General features: G+C 38.9%; 1 protein-coding gene across 1 annotated transcript; it reads right to left on the reverse strand.

The window, feature by feature from the left end:
- Window positions 1-205: 205 nt before the first annotated feature.
- On the reverse strand, window positions 206-21769 carry LOC146658942 (complement C4-B-like). Its single transcript, XM_085422698.1, has 41 exons — window positions 21667-21769; window positions 21180-21369; window positions 20908-21079; window positions 20730-20800; window positions 20519-20607; window positions 20361-20443; window positions 20177-20264; window positions 19510-19627; window positions 19263-19404; window positions 18875-18987; window positions 18638-18790; window positions 18387-18554; window positions 18101-18292; window positions 17674-17817; window positions 17454-17577; window positions 16259-16330; window positions 15957-16169; window positions 15725-15836; window positions 10253-10323; window positions 10022-10161; window positions 9699-9914; window positions 9556-9607; window positions 9381-9470; window positions 9091-9297; window positions 8124-8199; window positions 7806-7983; window positions 6073-6168; window positions 5403-5565; window positions 5077-5258; window positions 4787-4945; window positions 4652-4711; window positions 4488-4578; window positions 4244-4412; window positions 4004-4088; window positions 2409-2483; window positions 2232-2334; window positions 2042-2131; window positions 1190-1288; window positions 982-1065; window positions 770-902; window positions 206-696 (listed from the first exon to the last, which is right to left on the reverse strand). The coding sequence occupies exons 1-41, from the start codon at window positions 21729-21731 to the stop codon at window positions 558-560; spliced, it is 5067 nt and encodes a 1688-aa protein (XP_085278824.1). The 5' UTR covers window positions 21732-21769; the 3' UTR covers window positions 206-557.
- Window positions 21770-23355: the final 1586 nt, after the last annotated feature.

Below are 23355 nucleotides of genomic sequence, written 5' to 3' on the forward strand. Positions count from 1 at the left end.
GAGACCCCTCTCAGAGCCTTTGCTGCAGTAAAAAGAAGAAAAAAAACATAAAAACAAATATATTCGACAGAAACCTAAATCAAACCACACTGAATCACACTTCTGGGAAAAAATATGAAAGTGCAGACATACATGTTTGGGCCCACTGTGTTTCTTTTTACCCAGTTGCTTCTGTTTCATTTTAAGTTATAAAATGAATATTATGCAAACAATGACATATTCTCTATAGCATGAAGATGTTTTTATTTAACATGAAACACAGACCGTTGTTTTGCATATGAAAGATTACATTTCAAAGTGATGGAGTCACACTCAGTATGTCTACCAATGTCTTACTGTACTTACTGTATATGTTTCAAGGTTTTATCATTTTGATTTATAGGTAGCTAGATAGATGCAGAGCATACATGTATAGCTATGTACTGTGAGGTGGTAGTAGAATAAGCCAAAAAGTATAAGAAAAACAACAAAAGCTCTAAGCACTCATGCTAATCGTGTATCTGATGGGAAAGTCATTTAATCAAGCTCCATTAAAATGACAGTGAAAGCAGTTTGTTTCACTGTCTGCAGCCATCTATCATGTACTCTTGTACAAAGTCATTAAAATGCCTACAAGACTTTCTATTAGCACTTTTACTACATTCTTCTGAAGGCTTTTTTTCAACCCACGTGTTTGATTCCAGCAGATACTGCATCCTATAAAAAGAAGAAAGCAATGAAGAGAGAATCGTTCTCTGAAATCTTTCCTTAATATCCCTGATATACTTACATTCCACTTGTATCTTTTGTGGTGCCATCTTTGCCCATGATGAGATACTGTTTTCCCATGTCTAGTTTTCCTTTGCAGTGAACCCTCTTAGCAAACACTCGGACAGAGTTCTTACTCACCAACACATCGTTATCTAGTAGAAGGATTATAATTATTATATTTAAAGAAAGTCTTCAAATAAACATAATGAAAGGCAACAATAGTTCACTTACTCGATTTGAGAACCTCAATTATAAGAGTGGTGTACAACTCAAAGTTACTCTTCACAGAAATACTGGAGACCTCAACGATGTATGCTGGAATACAAAACAAATATAGAAATAATGCAGTGATTAACACCCCCAAAAATGCTAACAAGCTAACTAGCAAACAGTTAATATTTGATTCTTTTCACGTAAATGTCTTGTTTAGAATACTGACCGTAATCTACGATAGGGAAGGAGCAAGCATGTTGGACACGGGTAACCTTCCAAATTTTTTGTCTTGGATCAAATGTTTTTTGTAGGGTATGACAGGGTCCTATAAAAAGATTTTTAAAAAGTCAAGACACTTATATTTTTTTGATTGTTTTTTACACAAAATTACATAAAATTAAAAACAGACATGTTTCTGTTATGGAAGTCCCAGCATGGACTCAGGATCACTTTTCTGTGAATACAGCTGTTGGCTTCATCAAAGTCATATATTAGCACATCTCGAAAGGCACCCTCAATTCTGAAAGGTCTGTATGCATTGCAGAGCAACATATGCTGCTATCCAGGCAATATATATCAGGGAAGGTCTTGCATATTTCAGCAAGACAATGTAAAACCATACAAAGCATCAAGTTAAGAAACATGATATTTTAGTAACGAGCCTGGGTGCTCAACTAGTCTGCCTGTAGTCCAGACCTCTGCCCAAGTGAAAACATTTGGTGCTTGACAAAATGTAAAATATGACAAAAAAGACCCACAAGTGTCGAGCATCTCAAGTCCTGTATCAAACAAGAATTGGACAACATTCATCTCTCAAAAGTCCAGCACTATTTCAGACATATACAGAAATTTACAGACTTTTGTTTTTTGAGATGCGTTGCTGCCTTTCAATTAAAAATGGGCTATTTTTTTTAAAACATTTTAAGCAGTTTAAACATTTAATATCTTTTCAGTTTTATTTTGAATAAAATATGACTTTATGAAATCTGAAAATCATTGGATTCAGTTTTTATTTTGATTTTAGACGGCCGTTTTAGATTTGGGGGTGTCATTGTAGTGTACTAAATTTTTTTTGTACTTTCTGCGCATTCGCACACGTCCTCTGAACACAGTTTGGATACCATCTTGCTTCTTTGTGGTGCAGCGTAGAACACAGTACACTTTCTGTCTGTAAGAAAAACACATAGTACTATTTATGAAGTCCTATTCAATAAAAGAGATCGCATATGTGTTTGTATAAAGAGAGAAAGAAAGAACGACAGTCTTACCTGGTTCATAATAATCATAGAATGTGGCTGGAGCAGGCTGTAGAAGCCCAACTGGTACCAGTTGTTTAGCTTCAAAACTAATACATTCCTCATCCTCTTTCACCTTCACAGAGATAAAAAAGTAAATCTAACATTTGACAAGCACATTTATTTTCCATAACCTGAATTCATCCATACCTCGTTGAAGTAAATCAGAAGTCTTCCAAAATACGTCTCATAATGGTCAATGTAATGTTCAGGTGAATCTTTTAACTGGGGAAAAAAAGAATTAAACAATTTTGCATTTTAGCAGAAAAAAAGAATCTTCTGAAGTTTCAGTGTGAGTACAGGTCATTCCAGTTTCACATGTAACTTTTATTATAATATTTTTGATGTGCTCTTTGAAACCACAAAATATTTTTTTCTTGAGTTAAATGAGATTTCTGTATGTTAAATATAGCTAACTTAAAATAACTTCACACATAGATAAAGAAAAGATCTAAAGACTAAATACATTTTTTTCATAAGTTTTCTCTCTTTAACAGAGAAAACTAAAGGCTTGTATTTGTTTACTGTAAATTTGCAAAAACATCTTATTAAGGTTATCAATTGTGTTTTTAAACTTAGCACAAAAAGTAAGATCATTTGTGTTTGGTCAGTTTTTTCTTTTTTGTAACAATACTTCTTGACAAGAAATCTAATACTGCCAGAAAGCCTGTGTTTTACCCTTAAATGGCGCCACATTTGTAAGCAAAATATATATGTATAGTTCTGTGTAAATAATCATTCTGTACATACCATAATTTTTAATCCTAAAACTGTTTATAACCTGCATAGTTCACATTTCTGTATAACTGTATACCTCAGATTTCTGTATAGTTTTTTTTATTTCATATTTATATCCTGTTCATAGTCTGTACATACTTATAGTTATAGAATATTCATAACATACTTCATACTGTGTACATTATAACATACCCATAATAGACCCATTTCTGTAATACACTTACATATCTATATTATTGCTAATATATATTGTAATATATCTATATCATGGCTAAAGCAAACTGCATTTCATTGCCCTGTACCTGTGACATGTGCAATGACAATAAAGTTGAATTCTATTCTATTCTATTCTATTCTAAAATGCCTTATGGGTTAAGCATCACAGTTGAGTATGTGGGTTGCTCTGCCAATGCCAAACAGCTTATACTCCTGTTGACTCTTGTTTGGGTTGCTTCACATTGAAGTGTGAAGCAACAAGACATGTTTGCATCTTAATTCATTTGTTTCACAATATGGGCTCCAGCACCACGTGGAAGAACCATACACAGCTATAAAAGCCTGGCACCTCGTCCTCATGTTGGTCAGCAGCCCGGTTACACACTGCTGTGGGATGATTTCATGTTCTCATGCTGAAAACACCAGCTGATAACCACCTTTTATGTAACCACTAAGTCTGATTACTAATGTTAGTTTCCTGAGTATGACGAACTTACTTGGAAGTAGTATAATGCAGTTTATACAGGATCGAACCTTCCATATAGGCTTCTTGTCTTATTTTATGTTTATTTTTTACATTTTTGTAATTTCTAATTATCAGAATGACACCCCAGCACTTGTATTTATGTCACAGTGCAACTCTGACAAATATTGCCTCAAAGAATGTTAAAATGAAGCACACCACGTGCAATTCCCCTTCAGCGTAAATAATTGCTGTGGCATCGAGATTTTCACATGTCTAGAAAATCTTCTCTTACTTTGTAATGGGAGTAATGGTGAAGAATACCAACCTTATCCAGGTCCTCCGTTTTAGCCTCAAATCCACTCAATAATGTAATATCGGCAATGGCCATTCCTGTAAGATTCCTCTTCTTACTATGACCATGAATACAAAAAACAAAAGGACATTGAGAAAGACATTGATCAGGAAATGGTTTTTTTTTTGTTTGTTTTTTGAACTGCACAGCTCATACTCTGAATTCATATTCATGAAAAGTAAATATGAATTTACTGGATCTCATTTAACTAACCTGACACAGACAGTGTAGGTAACAGCCTCATTTGGACTGAAGTTATTATCAATCTCTCTCCTGTATCGGGTGTGAGCATCAGACCCCTCAATGGCTGTTCGTCCCAGGTCTTCCTGGTCTTGTTTTGCATCATCGTAGTCATAGTATTCATAATTTTCTAATATCGGAGCTAGATAGACAAAGATTAATGTAAGTGTGTGCCTTTTATCAGTAGTTGTGATTTGTTAGCATTTACAAATCTCACCAGTGTACTTCACTTTCCCCTCCACTCTGACACTGATAGACACCTGGTCACATTCATCCTTGGGTTCCAATAAATGGTAAGCCTTAACAATCTACAAGGGACATTTAGAGTCAATTATAGATCTGATTGATAATATACAAATCAAAGATGTGAATCCAACATACTTTAAGCTTAATTTCTCCTTTTCCAGTCAGATGCACGGTGATGTTGTTCCCTGTAAATTTCTAGGGCAACAGAAAAAAAATTAGAAGGGGGTTTCATCTTATACAGATATGTCTGAGCGCATTGCTTTATGATACCTTCAGGCTGGTCTCTACTTTTTCCTTCTTATTTTCTAGTTGAAGTGTTACAATTTCATTCCTTCCAGCAGAGGTGAAATCTGCTTTCAGTTTTGGTTCTGGACTGGGAGGCTTTTTTAACTCGTACTCTGCGAGGGCTTCCAGGGCCATGAGCGTATCCTGGGAATGGTAAGAATTCTTAATAATATAATGGTTGACATGTCTTCCCTGACAGTGAATAAATGGTGTTAAACAACAGGGGAAACAGGAGTTCCACACAAAGATGGATTCTCCAGCTCTAGCCTAATCACCTGTGTTGACTTGAAGCCTCCATAATAGTTTTCTCTGGAGTTTAACCAACAGGCTGCTCTCTCTGCCCAGTTTATATGCCCAAGCTGAACAGCAGTTAGAAGGACGTAGGCTGTCGTCTCTATTGTGATAGCATCCAGCTTTGGGCTGTCATTAACTGCCCAAAAATAGCAGTCATTCGTTCCTAATAAAAAAAACAAAACAGAATAATTATACAAAAATTAGACATTATATGATAATATAGGAAGAGACAGCATATATAATTTGGTCATAGTAATAGATTATTGTATGTATAGTGCCCACACTCATTTTCTTGTACTGGACATACCTTTAATAGCCGCTGCTTCCACTTTTTTCCATATATGTGAATGATCTGTTGTATTTGGCATGCACACTGAGAGGCAATAGGCTGTAATGGCGACAGCATAGGGATGCTGCAGCTCCACTGCGAGTGACTGGAGATATGATGTTGAAGAGGAAATACTTGGTCTCTGGAAGAGAATAACATGAAGGTGGTGAATTATTTTTTGCTCATATTTGTTGTGACTTATGGGCTAACTGTGGCAAATAAAAATTAACAATTCTCAATGTAGCATCAATTATTTTGTGTCCCCGAACCTGATGAATGTCCTGTTTTATCTAAATAGCAACAGTAATGCTAATATATAGAACGTTTTTCACAGGACTCCCTGCAGGTGAAACACTAAGTACATCCTGACACCTTTCATAGGAATTAGGAAGGTAAGTAGCAACCTAGTGCTTCTAATTAAATGCACCGGAATAACTGATCATTTGTGAGCGTGCTCACCACTACAAAAGCAGGAAATTTGGCATATGCTTTGGTTATTTTTCTCTTTTGTGTAATATTCCATCAGAGTTTATCATTTAAATGCTGTCTGGACTGCAGTCTGGACTCAGATACCAGACTGACTACAATTACCCACTTGTAGTCAAAACTAGTAAAAAAAGTACAGTTGGTTTTTAATATCACCACTCACCACTTTATTTTGCATATCAGGCTGGAGAAATTCGACAGACCGGTACAGTGCAAGAGTTATGAAAGCAGTCACTGATGCATCTTGGTCTTTGTCTATCTAGATTAAACACACAGATATAAAGTTGCACTCAGATCACTGTATTTTGGTTTGTTGTATTTAGATCTAAATGGGAGACAAATTAAAGGAAAAGAATGAACATTATAAAATGCAGTGCATTGGCCCATCACATGCTGCCAGAACAGCTTTAATGTAACTTAGCATTGACTCGACCAGTGTCTGGAGCTCTGATAGTAAAATAGTATGTTCTTCTTCCAAAAATATTCCCTTCTTTTTGTGTTTTAGTTAGATTTAAAGATGATGACTATTGCAAAGAAACCGCTGCCATCAGGATGGAAATGGGCCAACCAAGGCTTTATGACTTTACCTTTAATTTGTCATCTGTTTATACCCCTAATGTTCTAATTAGGGGTGCAACGATATACAAAATTCAGGGTTCGGTTCGATACTTTGGTGTCACGGTTTAATATTTTTTCGATACCAAAATTTTTTTATGCTTTTTTAATTTGTCATTTATTAAAATTATAAATATATATTTTAACTCAAAAGTACAGTTTTTAAATTTAATGTTGCTGAAAGAACAAAGTAATAAAAAAATAAATCTATCTGATCGAGAAATCACTCATCTTTGGAAAAGAGAGTTTATTACAGAGAAATGTCTCTTTCCAAAATAAAAGCTATACTATACGCTTCTTCTGGGCTATATTCTCAGCAGCATATTAAACATATCAGGTCCCCATAAGGGGAATCATGTGCTAACGGCTGTCTAAATGACTCGGGTAAAGTTTGTAGCATGTGTGCTTGTTGTTTTTGTCGGCTTCCACTTGTCTTTGCACTAGGATGATGTCGGAGTCAATGTGCAGTCATATTAATTGTGTTCCCACTAGTGCTGTCAGCGTTAATCTGAAATGACGTTAACGCCACAACACGGCAAATCTCCGTTAACGAGCTACCGCGGATCGCCCCGTGCTTGGGGCTGGACGGCCAACACATTAACGAGCCAGTAGTTCCCACCCATGTAATTGAGCATTGCGTGGCACATCCGACATACTGTTTTACTTTTGTCCATGATGCGCTTACCTTCAGGGTCATACTTCACATGAAGACTCTGTTTTGTTTTATTTATTTTCTTTTTGGTTTTATCTGAGCACAATGTGGAAAAATGTTGCCGTTAATTTCAGCATTTTTCACTTTACAAACGGCGCCCCATACATATGTGTGTATTTACATATATATTCATATTTGTAAATGCAAGTATGTGTACTTGTGTACATATTGTTTTTTTTCTGTATATGTCTGAAATAAAGATACAATAATAATAATAAAAAAAAAAGACCAAAATAGTTCCAAAGGCCAGATCTGAATGAGGGTGGGGGAGGTTCAATTTGCCATTTTGCAATGAGCTTAGCTTCTGTCTTGCTAGCTTGCGCTGTGCTCAGTGGATCTGCGCTCAACAGTGCAGCCTAGGCGGAGTAGTCGAACGCAGATCCACTGAGCTCTCAACACGGACAGCATCGTCAGAAGAAAAGTTGATAAAATAAATTAAAAATTTTGTATTGTTCGATACATATGCTTACCGAACCGACAGCACTGTATCGAACGGTTCAATATCGATATGAGTATCGTTGCACCCCTAGTTCTAATATGCACAATACATTTATTTTGCGAGAATTTACCAGGGTTCCTTTGTGTAGCACAGGATTTGGGTCACTGAATGACCCATCATGTTTCTGGACTGAGAGCAAGTAACTGACTGATCTTCTGATGTCTTCTCCTAATCTGACGTTCTTCCGTTCTTCATTAGTCTGACGCTGAGTCACAAATGAAAACATTTTTACTATAAGAGCAGTCACCCTGAGAACATGAAAAAACAAAGTGAAAAGGTTGATTCATTATTATTCATAATGGAGATTTTAAAATATAAATATAAAGTGAGATTCAAATTACTACTTTACATCCAAAACTAAAGAAGAGTTATATAAACCCATACTCACCAATTACTCGATGGCACATAACTCAATGTACCATAGGCTCCATCATGCCTTCTATAGCTTGTGATGTGTTTACTGCCTAGCAAAAAAGTACACTGTGCTTATAAAAGTGTCAGTTCATTACTATATATATATATGAATACATATATGAATCACGAAGGCGAAATACAAGCATAGTGATGATTTGTGACACAAAACTGACTTTTCCCCTAATTAAAACACAGAAAGTTATTCCATAAAAAAATTTGTGAGTGCATTTCAGTGCATTTCAAGTATGATTTTTTTTTACAATAACTTTAACATATTTAATAAGGTTATGTATTTTTTTTTTACCTTTATTCTATTGATTTTTACCACAGTCAAAAATTGTAATCTTTTTTGTTTGCATAATTTTTTCCAACATATTTGAGTCCTCATAGCTTCTGAACTACAGGAGATGAAAACACATGAAATCTTTTGAGCTAAAAACACATTCAAGCTCCATTTTTGGTTTATTATGCACCCAATCCAAAAATAATAATCTAAAAAGTCCTGTATTTGTTCATTAGGATTTGTTCTTCAATTACTATTGAGCAAAACTTTACCAATTTAATGATGCAGAGTACAGAAAAAAGCACTCACATCCTTAATGTTTTACTTGCTTTCTGATAAGTCACTAGAGAAAACTTTTTTTAAAAAGTGCATGCTGTGTATACTTGATGGTGTTGTATTACCATGTGGGACAGGAGACTGGTTAAATTGAGCTACAGTATATTTCAAGAGCCTGTAACTCAGCTCTAACATCATTAAACTAAGGTGAACTTCATGCTAAAATATTTGTTCAAGAAATCCTTCGGAGAGGTCAAATGGTAACTTTTTTAAGATCTGAATAATTGTATGTGGACTGACCAGTGAATCTATAAATTATAAAACAATTTTAATTTGTAGCATATTTAGCGCCTAATAAGGATATTTTTTCATGTCTTCCTACCTTGCTCAAGTTTATTAAGAGCATCTTCTCTGCTGCCAGGTGGCAGCTCAAACCACTGATTGCTCAAGTCAAGGTACCGGAAAGCTAAAACTGTAGGTCCCAGTTTTGACATTGTCTGCTCTAAACATCCAGTTGGCAAAACAATCATTTCAGCAACCCTTTCAGTAGAAAGAAGCTTTCTTGCATATGAATCACCAAAGCCATTCCCTGTTGAATGAGAGAAATTAAATAATAAGATGTCAGGTATTTCTAAAAGTCAACAAATTTTATGTCTGTGTCTCAGTGTCTACCTTCTACTGAAACAAATATATTGGAGCTGGAGTCAGGGACTGTGTCATCTGGTAAGGATCCGTCAATAGTTATAGTCTTTGTGCTTCTTCCTATCATAACAGAGATAAGTATAAAAAGGAGAACAATAACTATGACTGACATTAAACTATCCATCAGAAATACAAACCCACTCACCATCTAAGTTATGGACACTGGTTTCTTGATCTCTCTTTTCTAATCCTTCTTTCTACAACATAAGATAGAAGACAACCAGTTTATAGTATGCCTTGTTTTTGGAACTCAGACTGCCATAAAAGTATCTTATACATTTCACTCACCTGCACATTCAAAGTTTTTTCTATTGCATCTATTCCGAAGCTATTCTTCATATCATAGAGACGTATTTTGATGGGTATTGAACCAGCGACCATGGGCACAGCAGAGAAGGAGACAAACTGAGAGGATTGGGGTGCAAGAGTAATGTTAACATAAGATGATTTCGTGGCTGAACCAGGAGAGCAAAGTCCTTCAGTTTGTTCCATGTGCACTGCCACCTGTGAACATGCAGGTGTCCAAGAAGACAAAAAAAATCTTTACTTATTCCACACAAAGTAGTTACTGTTTCCAGTGACACTCAGCGCTGATGTTGAGGTTAATCTACCTGCAGTTCGGAGTCATCATAGTTGTAGATAACAGGTGAAACTGACAGCTGCTCAAATTTTTTCACAAATGAAGGCAGTCTCAGAGACACAAATGACCTCTTAAAGGCTCTGATCTCAAGTGGCTTATCGACACAGAAACCTGAGTGAAACACAGAATAGAAGTAAGTTGCAGTTAATGAGATCCAGTCAAATATCTGTGATGTGTTTATAAAGCACAGAGTAATGATTACCTGTGGATGGAGATAATGTGACAATCTGAATCTCCCATGTGGTGATGGAATCAGGAAGGAGCAATGAGTAGCTACAAGAGTTTTTGATGAAGAGAAATCAAATTAAATCAAATCAATCAGACAAATGACACAGTTTATACGGGGGTTCAAAGATAAGCTGCTTAAGTGAAATAATCACACATTATTCAAGCAATAACAATTAAGATGAGTACATAAACAAAGCAACTGCATGGTGTCATTATGCATCGAACAACTGTATTTGACTGGAAATGGATTTGTGTATATAAAAAAAAAAAATTCCCCACTCGCCCCTTCAAGCTCGGGTCCTCTACCAGAGGCCTGGGAGCTTGAGGGTCCTGCGCGTTATCTTAGCTGTTCCTAGGACTGTGCGCTTCTGGACAGAGATCTCCGATGTAAAATGGTAAATGGCCTGCATTTATATAGCGCTTTTCTAGTCCCTAAGGACCCCAAAGCACTTCACACTACATTCAGTCATTCACACACACATTCACACACTAGTGATGGCAAGCTACATTGTAGCCACAGCTGCCCTGGGGCGCACTGACAGAGGCGAGGCTGCCGGACACTGGCGCCACCGGGCCCTTTGACCACCACCAGTAGGCAAACATGGGGTTAGTATCTTGCCCAAGGATATTTGGCATGCAGCCAGGAGGTAGCCTGGGATCGAACCACCGACCTTCTGATTAGTGGCTGACCTGCTCTGCCACCTGAGCCACAGCCACCCCACATGATGTTGTTCCTGGGATCTTCTAGAGCCACTCATCTAGTTTGGGAGTCACCGCACCTAGTCCTCCGATTACCACTGGGACCACTGTTACCTGATGAAGGCTCTTAGACTCCTGTTGATCTTGTATAGCTCCGATAGTTGGCTAACCTCCCTCCCTACTACCTTGATCTTAGCCTCTTGCCTCCTTCTCCATGGAGGGCACTGCCCCTTGTGGCTGTAGCCAAGCATCTCACTGATCACTGCTGCCATGGTGTAGATCAGCTTGTTAGTCTCGGTAATGGTGGCTGTAGGTATCGTCCACAGTGCTGCATTAACATAGTCTAACAGACCTTCTGAGGGTACTTCACGTAGACTTGGTAACCGGCTACGGGGGATTCAGGTTTCAAGCTTGGCCATGATCCCATCTTTCAGGTCACTTCCTCTCGCACTCAACGATCCTTCTTCTATCGCACTTGGTGCTTGGTACCCAATCTCGAGTGGGGTTGATCATATCACCCTCCTGACCTGGCGTCCTGGCTCAGCATTTGTGTTGTACCTCGTCAATCTCTAGCTGTGAGAGCCGTCCCTTCTTTCGTATGTTGGAACACTGAGCTAGTTGTTTCGCCGTCGTTGTGGATGTTGGGTATCGAAGATTCCATAGGTCCCTCATCCTATTCATGTAACCCCTTCAACGAGGGTTACTAGTGTAGTAGCATTCCAACAATGCCCTATTTTTGTCTCTTGCCCACCGATGCCTTCTTGTTCCAGTAGCCCACTTCTCGTCAGGGTGCCCTGGTTCCTCAACACCTGACACGGACCTTGTTCATCCGGGCGACATCCAAGCCGGTATGCCTCATATTTATCTGTCTCGCTCATGTCTGCGGTAGGCTCGCTTAGCATGGGGGGTCTAGCCTTAGGACCCTTACTGGATACAGACGCCCCAGGCAGGAATCGAACTTGCGATCCTCTGTTCCAAAGGCGTGTAGTCTAACCACTACGCTATCCAGCTGCTATATATATATATATATATATATATATATATATATATATATATATATATATATATATATATATATATATATATATATATATATATATATATATATATATATATATATATATATATATATATATATATATATATATATATATATATATATATATATATATATATATATATATATATATATATATATATATATATATATATATATATATATATATATATATATATATATATATATATACACACACACATATATGTGTGTGTGTGTGTGTAGACTACATGCCTTTGGAGCAGAGGATCGCATGTTCGATTCCCCCCTGGGGTGTCTGTATCCAGTAAGGGTCCTAAGGCTAGACCTCCCATGCTAAGCGAGCCTACCGCAGACATGAGCGAGACAGATAAATATGAGGCATACCGGCTTGGATGTCGCCCGGATGAACAAGGTCCGTGTCAGGTGTTGAGGAACCAGGGCACCCTGACGAGAAGTGGGCTACTGGAACAAGAAGGCATCGGTGGGCAAGAGACAAAAATAGGGCATTGTTGGAATGCTACTACACTAGTAACCCTCGTTGAAGGGGTTACATGAATAGGATGAGGGACCTATGGAATCTTCGATACCCAACATCCACAACGACGGCGAAACAACTAGCTCAGTGTTCCAACATTCGAAAGAAGGGACTGCTCTCACAGCTAGAGATTGACGAGGTACAACACAAATGCTACGGCAAGGAGGAGTCAGGACGCCAGGTCAGGGGGGAGATATCATCACCCCCACCCGAGATTGGGTACATAGCCCCAAGTGCGATAGGAGAAGGATCGTTGAGTGCGAGAGGAACTGACCTGAAAAATAGGATCATGGCCAAGCTTGAAACCTGGATCCCCCGTAGCCGGTTACCAAGATTACGTGAAGTACCCTCAGAAGGTCTGCTAGATGATGTTAATGCAGCACTACGGGCGATACCTACAACCACGATTACCGACACTAACAAGCTGATCTACAATACGGCAGCAGTGATCAGTGAGATGCTTGGCTACAAGTTGAACAGCCACAAGGGGCAGTACCCTCCATGGAGAAGGAGGCTAGAGGGCAAGATCAAAGTAGCACGGAGAGAGGTTAGCCAACTAACGGAGTTGCAGAAAGGTGCGACGAATAAGGTGCCTAAGAAATACAGCAAGCTGTCCATACCTGAGGCCTTGGAAACTGCCAAGCAAAGACTCACAGCCTTGGCCAGCCGCTTGAGGAGGTACACCAGAGAGATAGAAGGCAGGAGAATAAACCAGCTGTTCTCCACAGAACCAGCAAAGGTGTACTCTCAGTGGCAAGGGAACAATAAGAGAACAGCACCACCAAGGCTGGAGACGGAGCAATACTGGAAGAGCATATGGGAGAAGGACGCAACCCATAACGGCAATGCTCAGTGGCTAGAGGATCTGAGGGCAGACCACAGCGACCTCCCTGAACAGGATCCAGTAACCATCACAGTGGCAGATATCCAAGAAAGGGTCTCCAGTATGAAGAGTTGGACAGCACCAGGGCCCGACATGGTTCACGCCTACTGGCTGAAGAAGCTAACTGCACTCCACGAGCGTCTGGCAGCACAAATGAACCAGCTGCTAGTTAACGAGAGACACCCGGAATGGCTAACCGAAGGCCGGACGGTCCTGATCCCCAAGGACCCCAAGAAGGGACCGGTCCCCTCCAACTACCGACCAATAACCTGCCTCAGTACTACATGGAAGCTCCTGTCAGGCATCATATCGGCTAAGATGAACAGGCACATGGGTCAATACATGAGCGGGACACAGAAAGGAATTGGCAAGAATACCAGAGGCGCAAAACACCAGCTACTGGTAGACAGAACAGTCAGCCGAGACTGCAAGACCAGACTGACCAACCTGTGCACTGCCTGGATTGATTACAAGAAGGCCTATGACTCAATGCCCCACAGCTGGATACTGGAATGCCTAGAATTGTACAAGATCAATGGGACCCTAAGAGCCTTCATCAGGAACTCAATGGGGATGTGGCGTACAACACTAGAGGCCAACTCCAAGCCCATAGCACAAGTCACCATCAAGTGCGGGATCTACCAAGGAGATGCTCTGTCCCCACTGCTGTTCTGCATAGGCCTGAACCCCCTCAGTGAGATCATTAACAAGACTGGCTACGGATACCGACTACGGAACGGAGCAGTTGTCAGCCACCTCCTGTACATGGATGACATCAAGCTGTATGCCAAGAGTGAACGAGACATCGATTCACTGATCCACACTACCAGGCTATACAGCAATGACATTGGAATGTCGTTCGGACTGGAGAAGTGTAGTCGGATGGTAACAAAGAGAGGGAAGGTAGTCAGAACTGAGGGGATTGAACTACCAGAAGGCAACATTGCAGACATAGAGGACAGTTACAAGTACTTGGGGATCCCGCAGGCGAATGGGAACCATGAAGAGGCCGCTAGAAAAGCTGCAACCACCAAGTACCTGCAGAGGGTCAGGCAAGTCCTGAGGAGTCAGCTGAATGGTAAGAACAAGATCCGGGCCATCAACACGTACGCCCTGCCCGTGATCAGGTACCCTGCTGGGGTAATAGGCTGGCCAAAGGAGGAGATAGAAGCCACTGACATAAAGACAAGAAAGCTCCTTACCATGCATGGAGGGTTTCACCCCAAGTCCAGCACCCTGAGGCTGTACGCTAAGCGGAAGGAAGGGGGCCGGGGACTGGTGAGTGTCAGCACCACAGTCCAGGATGAGACAACGAACATCCAAGAATACATTGGGAAGATGGCCCCAACTGACCGAGTGCTCAGTGAATACCTCAGGCAGCAGAAACCCAAGAAAGAGGAGGGAGACGAGGAACCATCATGGAAGGACAGAGCCCTGCACGGTATGTACCACCGGCAGATAGAGGAGGTGGCTGATATCCAGAAATCCTACCAGTGGCTGGACAAAGCTGGACTGAAAGACAGCACAGAGGCACTAATCATGGCAGCACAAGAACAAGCTCTGAGCACAAGATCCATAGAGGCTGGGGTCTATCACACCAGGCAAGACCCCAGGTGCAGGCTGTGTAAAGATGCCCCAGAGACAATCCAGCACATAACAGCAGGGTGCAAGATGCTAGCAGGCAAGGCATACATGGAACGCCATAACCAAGTGGCCGGCATAGTGTACAGGAACATCTGTGCCGAGTATAACCTGGAAGTCCCGAGGTCAAAATGGGAGATGCCCCCAAGGGTGGTGGAGAATGACCGAGCTAAGATCCTGTGGGACTTCCAGATACAGACGGACAAAATGGTGATGGCTAACCAACCGGACATAGTGGTGGTAGATAAACAGAAGAAGACGGCCGTAGTGATCGATGTAGCGGTTCCGAATGACAGCAATATCAGGAAGAAGGAACACGAGAAGCTGGAGAAATACCAAGGGCTCAGAGAAGAGCTCGAGAGGATGTGGAGGGTGAAGGTAACGGTGGTCCCCGTGGTAATCGGAGCACTAGGTGCGGTGACTCCCAAGCTAGGCGAGTGGCTCCAGCAGATCCCGGGAACAACATCGGAGATCTCTGTCCAGAAGAGCGCAGTCCTGGGAACAGCTAAGATACTGCGCAGGACCCTCAAGCTCCCAGGCCTCTGGTAGAGGACCCGAGCTTGAAGGATAAACCGCCCGCAGGGGCGTGCTGGGTGTTTTTTTTTTTTTATATATATATATATATTAAAGGTACATTAAAAATGCTTACCTTTTTTTGTTGGAGACGTCAAATTCCACAAAACCAAAGCTTGGAGGAAAATATCTTCGGATATACTGAGAGGTTTCTGAGAAGAACTCCTCTATATCAGCAACGGATGCAGCTAAAAGCCAGAAAAAGTCAAAGTCAGTCAAAGTCAGACTTTGATAATTAAGCTACAGCTATTAAATGCTACTCAAGATGATTTTTAAAGTGTCAGCATAAAGTGTCAGTTTCATCTCACTCCTGCCAAATCCTTTTTGGAGTTCTTCCTGGATCTTTTTTTGTCTTAGACGCTCCGCTTCAAGGCAGCACTTTAAAAACACTTCAGCACAAGTTGGATTTTTTTTCACTAGAAGGACCCGATCAGCTCTTTCCCGACATGTTCGTTCCATCGGGATTTGAGAAAATCCATAAACACAACAGTTTTGCAGCTCTTTCTCTGTGTAGTTCAATTCTAAAGAAAATAAAAGACACATTTAGCATGTTCTTGCAAAAAATATTTTATACAATCAGACCAAAGTTTTAATACTAGAATCTTCTTACTCATGGCCATCATTTCGGGTTGAAGGTCCACTGAGCGTCTTTGTCGTGTTAATGAAGAATTACAACCAAAATCTAGTAGTAGGAGAGAAGCAGGAAAGCAACAGAAAAATGATTCGAATGGAATAAAAAAATGTAATACGTATTTATTAGCTGTTGTTGTAGGAAATAATTTGGAAAAGCGAAAGTGCTTCTTCCTACTGTCCAAAGATATGCAGTTAGTGGGGATAGGTTAATTGGGCGACCTGCCCAGGGAGTAGGCTGCCTCTTGCTCTAAGACAGCTGGGATAGGCTCCAGCAGCCCCCCCCCCCCCCCCCCATGACCCTGAAAAGGATAAGCGGAAGAGAGTGGATGTATGTATGGATGGATGGATGGATGGATGGGAAAGTGTTGTGTTTATGGTTGGATTGATGGAAGCTTTATTCTCAAAGTCAGAAAATACAATTTTTTATTTAAACAGTGAAGTCTACATAAAATACAATTCCTTAAAAGACACTCATTGTATTTTAAAAAGGAAAATAACCTAAAGATATCATAATAATATGAAGTAACAACTGCTATGGCATTCAGAACACCTTGGTACTAATTAACAGAGGTTGTTAGTTTTCTTTCTAAAAACAGGGTATTTTACTACATTAAAATAGCATAACAGAGCTCTACAACAATGTCGAGAGGAAATAAGCATGTTTCTTCACATTTTTGTGTGTTAGGGTCCTGACTTCAAAGAGACGGGGATTGGTGCGAGGAAGATAATGAGGTGGAAATGAAAAAGGACCGGGCAATTGTGGAGGAAGCAGATAAGTAGGAGTAGAAAGTCATTATGAAAAGGACATGATATAGATATAAAAGTACAAATGTTGAATAGTCATATAAACTTTGAAAGAGCTTTTTGTGATCTTGATAAAATTTATAGGCAATAGGCAATACTACGTAAATGGCTAGTCTCTAATCGCATACATAAAACGAAACCAAGTAGAAAGGCCCTGTCCATCTCAGCTACTGTATTCAGGATGGTGGGACGACATGGTGGCTTCCACAGAGCTGTGCCCGCTCCTATGTATATTTTATTGGATTATTTCAATAATGTATTAAAAAAGTTTCAAGGAGAAGATATAATTACACACTAATCAATTAAATAACCTCAAAAAATTACCTAATGTTCCTTTAACTAAATGAAGAAAAACTTTTTTTTCTTACCCTTTCTCCACAGAAACTGGTCATTAGATACAGAAGCCAAGCCATTGTCTAACAGAACTGATGCTGAGTCAGGTCCACCACCATAGGAACAACCCAGATCATATGAGTTCATAGTAGAGAATACCTGACAATTGAGAAGAAAAGCTTAGACTTACTACTATGATTACCTATAAATTACAAAAAATACCATAAGTATGAAAGTAGTGTGTGAGACTGTAACCTGTTTGGGTGTGAGTTTATTGTCAGCATTGAGAGCGTAGAAGGCCTTATCCACAGCCAGCAAAGCCACTTTTGCGCTGTTCCCATGTAGATCAAAGTCTATCTTTAAATGTGTGTTAGGTGCAAGGGTACCTTTGGGTTGTACCTAAATTAAGACATTTAAGATATACCAGGATTTTTTTTTTTTTGTTTAGTGAAGGAAAATTCAAATAATACAAATAGACTTCTCAAACCAAAATCAAATAAATATATCAATATAAATACATGTAGATGTAGGCAATTTAAAAATCCAAATTATTTAAATATATGCAATGTTTGTACATCTCCATTAGTTAAATGTTAGTAAAAATTAGTTACAGCGCACACATTTGAAATAGTTTTGTTTTCTCTGCTCGTGCTGCACTTTTTTATCTGTTCTGTTTACTTACCTTGACATTTAGCTCACATTCATCCCTGACATCTACCCACACTGAATCAGCTATGACGTGACCGTTAGTGTTGTGATAGTAGCCAATCACACGGAACGATGGAACCATATTATGTGTTATCTGCAGTCGGTGTTTAGCTGATATACCAAGTGGGAGTGAGCCGGTGTTTACTACAATTCCCCGGCTTAAGACCTGAAACAAAGACAATTAAAACGTGTTTAATCAAGACAAAATGCTGCTCCTTTATGAGAATACACAATATTGCATTTAGTCAGATATTTCTGACCATGTAGTGTATATATCCACTGCGTGGGCTGTTGATGGTGTTGAATGTTATGGTAAGGAATTCATTCACAGAGTAGATCCTGCTGGTAAAAGTCATGTAAAGGTAGCTGTCATGTTGAGAGGAAGCACGTCGCATTATTTTTCTCTCTCGTAATCCATTTGTAGAAACCTGTTGGAGGCAGATGAACAAACAGTTAAAACTGGAATCAAATCTGTTAAACAACACCTTTGAATAAGGTTGGGGATACTAACTTCAACTGTAATATCAGCTTTATCATGAACATTAAAAGTATTGAACAGTGCCCCGTCTTGATCAGTGGTGCCTTCCCAAGGCTGTGATGTTGGTAGATTAATATTTACTGGCACACCAGCTGCTGGAGAGCCATCTGGCAGACGCACGAGCACCTATATGAAAAACAAAGAAAAGTTTTATTAAAGATCATTCCAGTAATTTGTGTAACTATTCCCATGTGTTAGTTTCAGACATACCACCACGTCCAGTGGATATCCAGGAATAAAATGAGATCGAGTTCGAGAGAGGTCTATCGTGTATTTGTGGGTGAAGATTCGCAGGTAAACTTCTGCCTCTTGTATTTCACCACCTAGGCCAAAAAATGTACACAGTATTATCAAGAAAAATAAAAGGTCGCATTAATATTTCTCCATGTCTTAATGAGTTTATCAATAGATTTATTATATTGGAACTTTTACTTATTAAATGCAATAATTAAATGTAGCTCCAGAAATTCTGTATTATGCACTGCTATATGAAACCACATTGTTTACAACAATTAAATACTCTCTAATATCTATGATTTCAAATAAAATAACCAAAAACAAACTCAGATATATTGATGAATGTAAATGTCTCCTTTACTTTGTATGTTTGTGACAAACACTCTCAAAAACAATCGATCTCCATTTTCCTGCATCTTAGAGAGGGTTGTTTTCAGCTGCCTCTGAAGTTTTGCATTTGTCTCATTAAACAAAAGAGAAACCTTTGCATTTCCATCTTTGACCTGCAAGAAACAGAGAAGTTTTGATAAAATGAAACAATAATGGCATGCAGTTTGTTACTCATTTTAAAATTAGCTGCATTGTGAATTTTGGATGGATTTCCTCACCGAACCGGTCTGCTCCAGTCCCTTGATAAAAGTCATTTCCTGACCGCCAGAGCCATCTTTTTTTACAAATCCAAACTGGCAGTGATAAGCACCTTTAACTTTTTCACCATGTGTGTACCTAAAGAAAACAACTGTTAACTGGAGCAAAGATAGTCTAAAAATGCAATAGTATATTTATACTTGAGACAGTCAATCCAAGCATTAAACGGTCTGACTCAAGCAGTGAATATTTTTTGTTGCTGAATCCAAGTTAATAAAAAGTTTTATTATTTTCACTGCATAGGAAATAATTATGGAAGAGAAAATGCCCAATCTCAAACTCCAGGTTTTCACCTGGTAAGTGATCAGAGGCTGCAAGGACCATCATGTGTCATAATGAGTCATTATGTGACATTAATTTCATTTTTCAAATCGTGCTACAGTAGACTTGCAGATTCCCTTACGTTTTTTGCATTTTTCATTGCATGAGTGTGCTTATTTGAATACTGGCAGCCCTTGGTCAGGTAATGACTTGGTTAAACAGTTAAACTGTTCTATTTGTTAAAAGTCATCCTGCTGATAAGATGTTGACAAAATCACCCCAATGCCAAAGCCTTAGCTTTTAACATTTCTTGACATGAATTTGCAAAGAAAGAGTTAGTTTAATGGAAGTAAAATTAGCACTTACATTGCTGAGATGGTGAATTGAAGATCTTTGTTGGTCAGCAAAATATATTTCGGATCCATTACGATGTTCACATCAAAGCTTGGTAAAACTACAGTTAGTAAATAAGTTATGAGAGTCAAAAGATACTTTCTGTGAATTTAAAAAAAAGATCTCAATTGCACGAATCAGTTTATAGTAAACTTACTAAATTTCTGAACTTTGAACTCTCTGAAGGCAGCATTTGCTTCATCACCCTCATAGTGTGCAGTAATCTTCCAAGTACCCGTTCTTTACGAACAACAAAGTACAGTAAGTGTCAAAATTCCTTGACATCTTCACTTTCATTGGAAATTTGTAACCTACTCAGAAACGTCAGGTATGAGGAATGAGTCTTGATGTACTCCTCCCTTTGCAATCTTCATGATTTTCATTATTCTATTTCCAGCAGCATTCTATCATACAGTGACCAAACACAGACCAAGACAAGAAAGAGTGAATATGTTTCTGTCTTTCAAACTTGTATTACCAAAGACATTTATAAAGAAAATATATAATATTAATAATTATAACTCACAATTACTGATATGTGGACAGGTTCCTCATGAGGCCTCATCGTGTGGTCAAGAGTGAAGATTCTGTACTTCACTAAAAGAATGATAACATAAAAGGAATATAAAATGTCTTTTTCACAAAATAATCACTGTTAGGTAAAGTCTGTAGAATTATTTAATTTTCTTTTACTTTGTTTCTACCTCTGTCTGCTGGGTTATAAATTGGCTGAGCTGTCTGAATGAAGATGTAGCCCCTGTGTTTTGACACCAGAACCCTTGTTAGCTTCGTGTTGGGTGTGAAGGATTGGCTCTCTGCCACGAGCATAACGTAAGAAGGAAATTGAGGCAATCCTAACAAAGAATCCATGTTTAGCTGTAAAGATGTAAATTATAAAGTTAGGGTAAAGTGGGTAGTAACATCTCAGTCCTGTCTTTTATTGTTTGCTTTTTGTTTGAGTGTGAAGTCTGCATACCTTGAGCTCAGCTATTTCAATCTTGTCTTCTTTAGTGCACGTAACCGTTTTCATCTCAGACACAACAGTACTAGAGATCTCATCCTTCAGGTAGAGCTTAACAGGTTTGTTAAGGTGACCCGGTCCCATCTGGACAAACACTTTCTCATTAACGCCCACGTGAAAGACTTTCGGGCCTGAGATGAAGAATCTGCACACAAAAATGAAAGATAGTGAACATTACATCTTTTAATAATCTGTTTCACATAATCTGATTTTTAGATAACTATGCAATCTGCAGTGCTGCATATTTGAGCGTATCTTACATTAAGTCAAGTTGATTATTAGGAAATAAATATGGGAATACCAACATATGATTTTTTTTTCATTTGTAAGGTTATGAAATTGTTTGAAGACAAAAACTTTAGTTATATTTAATTATATATATCAGTTAAAATGAGTAGACATCAGCCATTAAAGCATTACACTTCATTCTTCCTAAATTTACCTGTTTTGTGCTGAACACTCCGCGATCCATATCAGCAGCAGTATCACAAAAATGTGGCACTTCATCGCGCCGCTTTGATTACTTTGCCTGCTTTGACACAGACTTTAGATTAACTGCTGTTTTGTAAGTCACTCACCCCTGTTTCACAATATCTGGATCTCATTAATGCCCTCCCTCTGTTATTTTCAGCTGCAGATGAACAGACTTATAAAACTTAAAACCAATAACAAAACTTTAAAAAATGCATGCATAAACACTCAAGGCATAATATGATAACAGTTTAATACTGCTAGATATAGCATGTTGCTCGATGCATGCTGTTGTTTAACACACAATGTGTTTTTTTTTGTCAATTATTAAAATTATTAAATCTATATATTTTTTTAACTTTGCACATTAGGTTTCAATAGACCACCAGACCAACATTTCTGACAACAAGCTGTTTGGTTTTATTAAAATCCGTTTTACATTGCTACTTGGCTTGCAGCCTGGAAAGTGTTCCTGTTTCACAATGTGTAACCATCTCCTCATTGGTCAGTTGAAGCCAGATTTCCCTTAAGTCATGTGGTTTACAAGAAATCATGTTTGTTTTTTCTGTTTTCATCCCCCCCCCCCCTCCTAGCTACCTTTGAAACTAAATGGCTGACAAATTATTTGACGAATACAGATTAATTGTTCTCTTTTTCTTTAGCAGTCATAGAGTATTTGTCATCTCTTTGTAATAGTTAGAAAAGCTGTTTATTCCACACTTGCTGGACATGGTGTCATGGTCCTGGGTCGAGCAACCCAGTGTTTGAGTTTTATGTATCTTTTGTATTCATTTGTGCCCTAGTTTAGTTCATCTAGTTTATTTTGAGGTTGCTGTTTAGTCCTTTGTTTCTTAGTGTTTATGTCATCTCCTCCTGTACGCAGTCTCCCTGGTTCGTGTGTCTACCTGTCATGCGTCATGTCTGTGTGGTTATGTTCAGTTCAGATCACGTCTAATCTCCATGTTTCCTGTTTTACTTTGAAAGTCTGTGTCTAATGTCAGTGTATGTAGTTTCACTTTTCCTGTCCTGTCATTAGGTTCATGTGTATCAGCTGTTCCCCCTCATGTGTTTCCACTTCCCTTGATCATCCCTTATGTGTATTTAGTCTCTGTGTTTTATTCAGTCTGTGTCGTGTCCTCACGACCAGTCTTTGTCATGGTTTTCTGAGTCTTCATAGAGAAGACTCATAAGTTACTCCGGTCTACTCTCTTGTGTTCGCACCTGGGTCCACCACATGCACCACCGCATGGTCTGTCTCCTCAGATCGTGACACATGGTCCTTATGTGTGTATTAATTAGTGAATTGAATAATAAGGTAAATAAATATAGCAAGGCACTTCATGATATTCAAAATTAAACATCATTATGGTAATTAGATTGTTTTAAACTATAAATATAAATCTTTTTTCCAGTTGCTTCTGTTTCTTGCTACTTTGTGTGTGTATTACTGCTCCTTTGGACTAGTACTGTAATACACATGCAATGTCATTTGCTCAATATTAGACGATTTAAATGAAACACAGAACATTGTTTTGCATATAAATAAATGGTTAAAGGTTACAGGTTAAATCACAACGTGACTGAGTCATAAGCTTATACCATTTTGATTCATGGGTAGCTAGTGTTGAGAAAGATGGCATTACCTCTCTTTACATCTGAG

This window comes from Rhamphochromis longiceps, linkage group LG11 (assembly GCF_057381845.1).
Source record: "Rhamphochromis longiceps isolate RC_006_pf linkage group LG11, R_longiceps_female_GT1.1, whole genome shotgun sequence".
NCBI classification, from domain to species: domain Eukaryota; kingdom Metazoa; phylum Chordata; class Actinopteri; order Cichliformes; family Cichlidae; genus Rhamphochromis; species Rhamphochromis longiceps.

What these genes read in the sequence shown, in the direction of transcription:
- LOC146658942 (XM_085422698.1), bottom strand. Translation starts at nt 21,731, where the DNA reads ATGAAGTGCCACATTTTTGTGATACTGCTGCTGATATGGATCGCGGAG. An exon ending in AATGTGAGCTAAATGTCAAG is followed by an intron (nt 17,818 to 18,100) that starts GTAAGTAAACAG and finishes GTCTTAATTTAG; the next exon opens with GTACAACCCAAAGGTACCCT. An exon ending in ATGATGACTCCGAACTGCAG is followed by an intron (nt 9,915 to 10,021) that starts GTAGATTAACCT and finishes GCATGTTCACAG; the next exon opens with GTGGCAGTGCACATGGAACA.